This window comes from Peromyscus californicus, unplaced genomic scaffold, assembly GCF_007827085.1.
Source record: "Peromyscus californicus insignis strain IS unplaced genomic scaffold, ASM782708v3 Scaffold_6__1_contigs__length_162567912, whole genome shotgun sequence".
NCBI classification, from domain to species: domain Eukaryota; kingdom Metazoa; phylum Chordata; class Mammalia; order Rodentia; family Cricetidae; genus Peromyscus; species Peromyscus californicus.
The window spans coordinates 32,580,784-32,591,534 of NW_026294584.1; the positions used below are offsets into that span (position 1 = coordinate 32,580,784).

At 48.9% G+C, this 10,751-nt stretch overlaps 1 protein-coding gene across 1 annotated transcript; it reads left to right on the plus strand.

Moving 5' to 3' along the window:
• The first annotated feature begins 1,499 nt into the window (after positions 1-1,499).
• LOC128098754 (sperm motility kinase 2B-like) lies at positions 1,500-3,401 on the plus strand. The gene has a single exon (XM_052720146.1). It carries the CDS (start codon positions 1,500-1,502, stop codon positions 3,399-3,401), a length of 1,902 nt encoding a protein of 633 aa, XP_052576106.1.
• Positions 3,402-10,751: the final 7,350 nt, after the last annotated feature.

Here is a 10,751-nt window from a genome sequence, read left to right on the forward strand (position 1 = left end):
TTTTCTTCTCCCACTTCCTCCTCCACTTTCCTAGTAGCCCCTTTTTAAGTTGACGACCCCCTCCTGCTCCCAAACCCCACAGAGGAGAGAAAACAAGCGGCACATTTGGAGGACTGGCTTTTCCCAGTCTGTCCTTGTTGAGAGCCCCAGTTTCATCCTGGATGGCTTCCCATGGCTTGACTGTGGCACTCTTGCCCTTCATTCCGTTTCTATATTGTGGTGTTTGTCCTCTAAGCATGCAGAGCAATCCTTGCAAGGATCCTTGTGAGTGTGTTTTAACCATCAAGTATGGCCTTATTAATGTGTTGTGGAATTTGGTGAGAAGTATTAGTACTATTATTAAGGACTTTCACATCCATGTTCATCATGGAAACAGCCTTTTTTTTCTTAATAGTGTCCTTTCCTGGCTTTGGCATGAATGAGTTTGGAACTGTTAAGTCCTTTCTGTTTTGTGCAGTTTGGAGAAGTGCTGACATTTGTTCTTTAGGGGCTGGAATGACTCATCAGTAAGTGCCTGGTCCTGGGCTTTTCTGTGCAGAGTCATTTTTCATAAATACTTCAACCTTTTTGTTTATCATCTCTTCTAAAGTTGAATTTGTATCTAGAAATTTCTCAATTTCATCCACATTTTCCAATCAATGAGAAGAACCCTCTGGGTTTAAAACACAGATAATATTGATAATATTGGGGTGGGGTAGGTTTGAGAAATGGCCCAGCAGATAGGACCACGTACTGTTCTTACAGAAGACCTAGGTTTGCCTCCCAGCACTCCCATGACACACCATAACTGCCTGAAACTCCACTTCCAAGGGATCTGATGACCACTTCGGGCCTTCTAGGTCATAGAAAAGAAATAATACAAAAAGTATCAGTATTTTAAGTTATTTGTACTACCTGTGAGTGTGCGTGTTGGCACCCTTGAGTGTGCATATGTCTGTGCAAGTCTGCCCACATGGGCACATGCATGCATATGTATGGATGCCCTCAGAGGCCAGAGGTGTAGGCTCACCTAGAGCTGGAGTTAAGGTAGTTGTGAGCAGCCTTACTTGGGTCCTAAGAACCACATACAGGTCTTCTGAACTCCTGAGCCATCTGCCTACCCGGGCACTCTGGGTTAGGGGGTGTCTGTTATCATATCAACTGCTCTTGCACCTGATTTTATTAGTGCCTTCTCTCTCAGTGAGTGCTGAGTTCGGGTAAGAGGATGATTATCCTTCCCAAGAAATGGCTCTTAGCTTCTGTGACCCCTTGTTTTATTCTCTGTTTCTGACTGATTCCTAACAATCCAATCTGTGTCTTATTCTGCTGTCTGCTGCTTTGGAAGGTGCTTTCTTCTCTTCCTGAGCATTGAGTCCCGGTGAGGTTGTCTAAAGTATCTCTGACTTTCTTTTCCTTTTGGATGTAGGAATGTGTATTTATAAACAGTCTGGGCCTGATTTGGACTGTAGAAAATTCCCCATTGAGGGTTTGGTTCTAGCAATATCAACGAGGACCTGACCATGGAGCAGGGCAGGGAGGCCCACTGCTCTGCTGAGGAGACCTTCACCGCTGACTATAAGATGATGATGACCCTGGGCCAAGGACTGTTTTCAGAGGTCAAATTGGCCTTTCACGTGCCCACAGTATCCTGTGTGGTTGTAAAAATTCTTAGAAACAAGAAGAAGTATGCCTCATTTATCAACAGTGAAGTCAACATCATGAAATCCCTTGCCCACGCCAACATCATTAAATTGTTTCATGTGGTCCAGACCAGGGAGACCACCTACCTGGTGATGGAGCATGCATCAGAGGGAGACCTCCTGCATCACGTCCTGGAACTGGGGTCCTTAGAGGAGAGCGAGGCTCGAAGGTTGTTTATCCAGATATTGCATGCAGTGCAGTACTGTCACGATAACTCTATTGCTCACAGAGACATTAAGGCTGGGAACATCCTCCTGGACTGCAGGGGTAATGCCAAGTTGGGCGATTTTGGCCTTTCGGCTAAGGTCATCCCTGAGCAGAAGTTTAGTGGTTTCTGTGGTACTCTATATTACTGTGCCCCGGAACTCTTTGGAGAGGAGGCCTATGATGGCCGTGCCACTGATATTTGGAGTTTAGGTGTGCTCCTCTTCCTCATGGTCGTCGGGCACTTTCCCTTCAGAGCTAGCTCTGTTGCAGGGGTGAAACAGCAGATCCTTGCCGCAAACTTCAAGGTGCCTCCACATGTTTCCATCGACATTTTCAATGTCATCGTCGAACTGCTGATCATCAACCCTAGCAGGAGGCCCACCATAGGCCAAATCATGAGGCGCCCCATGGTCAGGAAGAGTGAGGCTCGTTCACCACCTACTTCCACCCAGTCTCTCCCAGGCACCCCGAGCCCTAGCATTGTCAAGGCCATGACAGTCATGGGGTACAAATCTGAAGAAATCGTTGAGTCTCTGAGAGACCAGAAATACAACCAGGTGATGGCCACTTACCTAATTCTACAGCACCAGTCACCTGGGGGAGACTGCTACCATCACCAGGAGAAAACCGTGAGAGCCATGCAGCCAGGCCTTGTCCTCAACCTGGCAGATCTTCGCACTTTCCCTGTGTCCTTAGGGAGAGCTACCGAGCCTGCTCCCCCCACCTTCACCTTGCCATCGAAGACCAAGGAGAAAGATGAGAAGAATGTCAGGCAGGGTGGCACAAGTCACAGCATGCCTGCCGCTCTGTTCTGCCAGCCAGAGAGGATCTATCCTTATCTATCCCACCTGTTCTGTCCTGTGACTGATTCCTTCACAAGCAACAGCCTGGAAAGCATTGAGTATTTCACACAGTCCGAGATTAGGTCATTCGGTGATCACATGGCCAGTGTCCAGCCACCTCTCTTTCTGTACACCTCCTCTCCTATGCCACACCAGAGTGAGACTAGAGGTGACACAGACAACATGTCCTCCTGCAGTCCCCAAGAGGAACTCTGGAGCTCCCAGGAGGCATCTCACTATTTAACCCCCACAGGCTCCTCTTCTCGGGATACATTGCAGGAAGAGACCAGAACCCAGAATGAGGCCATCACCCATGATGCTATCTTGACCCAGGAAATGACCATGAACCTTGAAGGGACCATGTTCCAGGATGAAGCCATATCACAGGAAACGAACATCATGATCGTAGAGGCCATCATTCGGGAGGCAAACATCATCCCAGAAGCCACCATGACCCAAGTTGAGACCCAGGAAGAGGCTATCACTCTGGATGTGGCCATGACCCAGGAAGTGGCCATCACCCATGGCCAGTCCCAGGATGCAGGCCCAGCTTCTTCCCGAACCTGGAGGCGCCACAGCTGGAAGAGGGTCAAGAAAACAATCATGAACTGCCTCAGAAACCTCTGCTGCTGCTGCTGCCTGCCTCCTGCAGAGAGAGGCCATGCCTCCTGAAACAACCTGGCTCCAAAGGGAAGGGATCATGGAGTCGCCCCCAGAACCAGGTGGGTGCACTTACTTCATTTTATTTGTGCTTCTCCTCCTGTCCCTTGTGATAAATGATGCCTGTGCCCACTCGTGGCACACTCGTGAGCTTAACAACCTGTCACCTCAGAGAGACCAATCCCAGAGAATCCCCTCAAGTGTGACCTCAGGCTTTTTGAGCTACAAGTGGACAGCAGAGATGCTGATGAGAGCAGGGAGAGCAGGAGGCGGGGCAAGTCCAAAGGAGGCAAAGATCCCATGGAGGACCATTGGGGTGCTTAGACACTGCAGGGCCAGCATAGTAAGTCCTGTGTGTTCCAAAGCCACTAAGAGTCTCCTTCCTGTGTCTTTCTGCTTTGAAGTCCTCAAGAGGTCAAGCCCCAGCTCCATGGCTTGTGAGCCACAGGTTGGGGACCCATCTGGCTGAGAATCGGACAGCCCCATGGGGAGCCAGGCCAGATGTCCGGGAGGCAGTGTGGACACAGGCCCCTCCTGCGGAAGGAGAGCTGTCCACCCCAGCGCAGATCTCTCCAGGTAAAATCCCAGGCAGGAAGGACAGACTTTTCACAGGGTCTTGCTCAGAGGGGAGGGCTGAGGTGCAAAGGGGCCCTAAGATGTCTCATGGAACAATAGCCCCTTGCCCTCTCCCCCTGCCTGGCTAAACATCAGAGATGGCCCTCTGGGTAGTGACTGTCCTCTGCTCTCTGTCTCTGGGCAGAGAACATGGTCTTATCCATGAGGTGAGACTTCTCTCCCCAGGGAGAGTATTTCTAGTCAGCCTGAACTACCTGCCCTAAAACGGGTTCCCAGGTTCAGAATGTGACCAGCAAGCAGCCCTGTAGGGCTCCAATAGAGGGTAGCTGTGGCGATATTGTGTTCCCCAAAATATTGTGCACCCTAATAAACTTATCTGGGTCAGAGAACAGAACAGCCACTAGACATAGAGCCCAAAAAATGGTGGCACATGCCATCTGGATCTCTGTGAGTTTAAAGCCACACTGGAAACAGCCAGGCATGGAGACTCACGCCTTTAATCCCGGAAAGTGAGCCTATAATCCCAGGAAGTGATGGCAGAAAGCAAAAAGGTATATAAGGCATGAGGGCCAGGAACTAGGCAGGTTAAGCTTTTAGGCTTTTCAGCAACAGTTCAGCTGAGATCTATTTGGATGAGAACTCAGAGGCTGCCAGTCTGAGGAAACGGGATCAGCTGAGGAACTGGCAAGGCGAGGTAGCTGTGGCTTGTTCTGCTTCTCTGATCTTCCAGCATTCACCCCAATACCTGGCTCTGGGTTTGTTTTTATTAATAAGACTCTTTAAGATTCATGCTACAGGTAGCCTCCTGCCAACCTTTTGCAAGAACCCCCAAAAGTCATCACAGCAAGGTACATTGCTTGAGTCCTCAGACCCAACTCAGAGCAAAGCTTGGGACAATCTCTACTGGGGAGTGACTCCAGGGCCCGCTGAGTCTTCTCTCTCCACCAACTCTGCCTTCTAGTTACTCACCTGCTGCCTCTCCATGCTTGCACCTTCAAGGCCACCATTCCCATTGGGAACTGGATTTCACACTCACCACCACGTGCCACACCAAGAGGCAGTGATAGGTGTCGTGATATGGATCGAAACAGGAACCCTTATGAGGCAGCAGCAACCTGCTGTGGGCCCTGCCTCGTGCCAGCCCAAGTCTGCACTCAGAGGGCCATATCCCTAAGGTCACTTGTTCTTATACAGGTAAGCAGGCTTTTGCACATCCTTTGGGCGAGTTTCCTGGAAGCCTCCCCTGTCCATCCCACAGTCACATTGGTAAGGTCTCATCTCATTTATTCTTTCTGCTTAGACGGTGCCAATATGCCACAGCATGAGACACAGAAAAGTCTGTGTCACTGATGTAGATGGTACATCTGTCTATGTGTCTCCCTAATGTGACATGGAAACAAGGGTCCTGGGATGATAATCATGCTCTGCTGACTTCTGTGTCCAACAGCATGTCTTGATAGTGTTCCAGCACTAGGAGAACACATCTGCCACATCTGTTCTGTCCTCTGAGCACCACTAAGCTCCTAGGACAGACATTTTAATGTGCTCAATCTGAAAAGAAAAGAGAACCTTATTCCACTCTGGGGTGGGAAGAGCACCCCAGAACCCCATGCTTCTCAACCCACCGACAACAACTCTGGGAAAGTACATTGCAAAGGATCCTTTGCTGGCCTCAGCCACTGGATCTGCTCAGAAAAAACTGAGGAGGACTTCTCAGGCAACTCTGGCCAATGTGGGAGGGAGATCTGACTTCACATTGTGATCCCCCTAAGACAACTGTATTGTTCTCCTGCCCCCATCCCCAGGAATATAAAGCCACTGTTGAGTATCTCTGTCTTGTCTCTGTCTTTGTGTCTCTCTTTCTCTCTCTGTCTCTCTTCTACACGAACAACTTCCAGGCAGGTCAGCTGTTCTGTCTTAAACTTGGACCCCCTAGAGAATCACCAAACACTGAAGATTGCTATAAACAGCAAACCCAAAATGCAAACATGAAATAAAAATTGCAATTGATTGAAAGAGATACATGATATTAAAACTGACCAACCAAAAAATAATACATATAAAACCTTGAATGACCCACCCTAATAATAACAGTCTCACAGAAGCATGCTAAGGAAACACACTCCACCTACAACCAAAGATGGAAATTGGCTTTCATTCCCTGACAGGTGTATTAAGGTGTCACACGCACACTTCCATTTTATTTTCAGACATTTGGTTCTGTCTACTTTGCTACAAACTGTTTTCATCTGCTATTTTGTTTGTTTGTCTGTGTGTTGTTTGTTTTTGGAGACAGGGTTTCTCTATGCAGCTTTGGTGCCTGTCCTGGATCTCATTCTGTAGACCAGACTGGCCTTGAACTCACAGAGATCTGCCTGGCTCTGCCTCCCAAGTTCGGGGATTAAAGGCATGCACCACCACCGCCCAGCTCCTCTGCTGGTTTATGTGTTTATACAGAGTATTGCCCTATAACTCAGGCTCGACTGAATTCAGTATGTAGTCCAGACTGGCTTTAAATTCCTGAGGATCCTGCTGCCTCAGTTCCTCTTAGGTGCACTGGAACACTGTTAGCATTTGTGGTTTAGTCAAAGTCTCATATATCCCAGGCAGACCACTCTGTAGCCAAAGATGACCTTGAGCAGGATCCTCATCTTCTTGTCTCTAACTCCCCAAGGCAGAAATTCCAGTTTTGAGCCACTCTGCCCTGTTAAGTATGAAAAGCTCAAGGGCAGTATAGGCAGGAGTGAGTTGCAGGCTGAGTGGAATCCCATCTCAAAAAGAACATGGAAATTCTGAACATTTTGAACTATCAGAGCTGGACCCGGGCTGGGGAGATGGGGGAATGGCTAAAGCGCCACAGAGAAAGGAAGGACTGTGTGAAAACAGGATGTGGCCGTGTCCTTATGTCACCTGAGGCCTGGTGCTGAAGAGAGGCAAGTGTGGGAGCTTGCTGGCCTGAGGTCAGTGAGACGCCCTGTCTCGGGGCTGGAGAGATGGCTCAGAGGTTAAGGGCACTGACTGCTCTTCCAGAGGTCCTGAGTTCAATTCCCAGCAACCACAAGGTGGCTCACAACCACCCGCAATTAGATCTGGTGCCCTCTTCTGGCCTGCAAAGACACATGCAGGCAGAACACTGTATACATAATAAAAATAAAATAAACCTTAAAAAAAAAAAAGACACCCTGTCTCGAAAATGAAGGTGAAAGCCCGGTGGTGGTGGAACACCCCTTTAATCCCAGGACTGGGAGGCAGAGGCAGGCAGATCTCTGTGCGTTCAAGGACAGCTGGTCTAGAGAGCCAGCTCCAGGACAGCCAGGTAAACTCAGAGAAACCCTGTCTCAAAAACAAACAAAAAGAATTAAGGTGCAAAAGCATCTGATGAGTATTCCTGGGCTACATGTGTGCTCAAAGGGTTAGAACAGACAGACAGACAGACAGACACACACACACACACACACACACACACACACACACACCTGTGGTCACGCATGCATCATGCACAAATACACACACTCTTTGTGCAGAGTTCTCCAACCCTGTCCTTACCTGTTCCCCCTCACTACTGTCTATTCCTTATACTCATGGCCTTTTCTTTTCTTTGCCAAAGCACATGACTCTTAAACCCCACGGTGGCATAACTACCAGTCCCCTCTAATGAGGAATCCTCTCATTTTTTCTCTCCTCTTGTTTTGACTCTGGTTTTCTGTCTGTAGTCCAGGCTGCCAAGGACTGGAGACCCTCCTGCCCTCAGCCAACTGATTGGAGGGGATCCAGGTGTGCACCTGGTCTTAGTGCATTTGAGGGGTTTTGTTTTTTAAACTATCTATGTAGCGGTGGATGACCTTGAACTTTTAATCCTCTGCCTCCACCTACCAAATGTAGGGACTACAGGAATTCCCCACCAAGCCTGGTTTATTTGGTCCTGGGGACCAAACCCAGGGCCCCCTGCATGCCGGGCAAGAGCTGAGTCACACCTGTAGCTCAGGCTAGCCTGGGACTCACTATGTAGCTGAGGAAGACCTCCTGATGGAATTACAGATCTACAACATTGACCCTGAATTTTTTCGCTCTCTTTTTCTTTTAACCTTTCTAGATGACCTAGTCTTTTTATTGAGAGTCTTTTGGAGTGCCACAAACATGAGCTGTATCTGGATGCTGCTCTTCTTCTGAAGCTGGTGAGCTGTGATCTGGGCAGGAGGGAGGGAAAGGAGGCTGTCCCACCCCATGCCCTCTCAAGGACACTCAGGTCAGTATGCAGCAGTCCCTGGACTGTCCCCTGTGTAGCCGGGCAGCTTTGAAGGATGTTCTGACTAGCGGCCCTCAAGTTGGTCTCATCTAACTCTCTATGCAGCTCCGTGGGACAGGATGGAAGGCACAAGCCTCAACCAGCCCATGTCCAGAACTGCAGCTGATGACACTATGAGATGGAGCCTCACCCCCACTGCTTGAAGGTTTAGTCCCCTCACCCCTCGGGAGATCTCACACCCCTCACATTTAGCCAGTTCTAGGGAGTTTGTGCATTTTTCTTAAGACTAGCCAGGGTGAAGGTGTATGCTTATAATCCCAGGACTCTGGAGGCTTAGTCAGGAGACTAGCCATAAATTCAAGGCCAGCCTGGGCTATATAAGGAGCAGCAGTCTATCTAGCTTTGGTGACACTGTGAGATCTCTCTCTCTCTCTCTCTCTCTCTCTCTCTCTCTCTCTCTCTCTCTCTAACACAGAAGGTGAACAACACGACTAGTGTTCCGTGTGCCTTGCATGCACACTGGTTCTTGGCCCTGGGTTCTTGCCCAGCATAAAATAAAACCAGATGGAGCATGCTGGGAATCCCAGTATTGGAGGGTGGAGACAAGAGGATCAGGTGGTCAAGGTCATCTTCCAACATGGAGAGTTGGAGGTCAGTCTAGAAGGAATGACACTATTTTAAAAGCAAACAACCCCTCACCCGAAATCTTAATGCCCAAATCTGAGAAAACAGTGACATGGCAGCCCATAACAACCACCTATTCCGTGTGAATCAGAAGACCTTTCTGATAGAGAGAAGAAAGTCGGGCATCTAGATGTGCAGTGCAGTAATTTTTTTCCCTGTGACTCACATCTGGAACTGGCCTGAGCATTGGAGACCCCCACCTGTGCCAATAGGAAAGGCAGGAAGGCTGCTGGCCCTGCAACCTGTCAGAAACTCTGGTGTTGTGCTGCCCCCTTGTGGCACTTCTATACCAGTTCTGCGTTAGTGCACCTGGTTGGCTGAGGACCCCTGCTTCACCTGTGCCAACAACTGGGGTGCTTGGGTGGGTTTGTGGGTGGGGTGGGGTAGGTTTGCACCGCTATACCCATCTAACATGATTTTGTCCTTCCTTCTTTCATTCCTCTTCCCCATTATCATAATAAAGGAACCAAATACCCTTCATAGCTCTGCTGACCAGGAGATGGCCTTGAAGAAATTGCATAGACACATACTGCTGTTCCTGGCCCTGTTCTTTATTAGGCTAGACGACTGGGCAGCGAGTCAAGAGTGTGAATCGACACTCTGGGTGAGATTCAGAAGCACAAGAGGACCGGGACAGTGACTGTCTGATTTTACATTACCTGCTTTCCTTATGAGATAGGAGTTCGTTCCCCAGGATGCAAGAAAAAGGGCGAGCAGGCTTGCTGAAGCTTGTCACCCCAGCACTTGGAGATGGACAGAGGTGCATCTCCTTTTTGTTTTGTTTTGCTGTTGTGATTTATGTTTGGGTTTTGTTTTCCCAAAGACAGGGTTTCTCTGTTTGGCCCTGGCTCTGTAGACCAGGCTGGCCTTGAATTCACAGATATCTGCCTTCCTCTCTGACCCGAGTGCTGGAATCAAAGGCATGCTCCACCACCACTTCCATTTGATGAAGGTGCATCAATCTTGCTGGCCTTGAGAAAGCCTGTGTCCAAACCACAATGTGTACAGCATCTGTGAATTGACATTTGAGGGAATACATGTGCTACATACCTACAAGTTGGAGCATACACGTGTATGTATTCAAGGACACACATGTACAAGCCCATAAGTGTAAACATATAATGTGTGAGTGATCTGCACACACACTGAAGTAAAAATAGTGATAAAGAAGCACAAAGTTACTTGCAGAACCAGGTAGCTTTTTGGAAAACCTGACCTTCTGTGCAGGAGCTCCTGGTCAACAAGACCTAGGAGAATGAGACAGGGTGATGCTGCTGAGAACACTGGGGTGGTCCTCTCTGGATGCTCTATGGTTGACAGAGCCCAGCAAGCCAAGCTTTGGAGACTCTTATTATTGCTGAGTAGAATCCAGTTGGTGGGCTGACAAGGTGATGCCAGCTTTGTTAGCACTGTGGGTCACCTGGATGTCTCACCTCTCTGCAGCACGAGACGAGGTGCCTCTCAGAAGCTGAGGAGGATGGCCCTGCACTCGGGAGCAAAGGCCACCTTGATCAATTCTACTGACATTAATGCCCCCTCTCCCAAATCATTGCAATATGTTTTCTATGTTGGAAATAAAATGGCATTGTTAAATGAGCTTTTTGTTGTTTTGAGACAGGGTCTTTATGTAGCTCTGCCTGGCCTGGTACTGTGTAGTCCATGCTGGCCTGAAATTTGAGGCAGTGTGCCTCGGCTCCCCGAGTGGCTGGGATCACAGGTGTGCCTCATCACTGCCTGCTTCTTATAGGCCTGGTTTTGTTTCATGGCTCTTATATAGGGTCACATGTATTTTAGGTTGGTATCAAACTTGCTATGTAGCAGAGGCTATCCTGAACTCCTGATCCTCTCATATGGCC

Excerpts from the sequence above, each read along its gene's own strand:
- LOC128098754 (XM_052720146.1), top strand. The coding sequence starts at position 1,500 with ATGGAGCAGGGCAGGGAGGCCCACTGCTCTGCTGAGGAGACCTTCACC.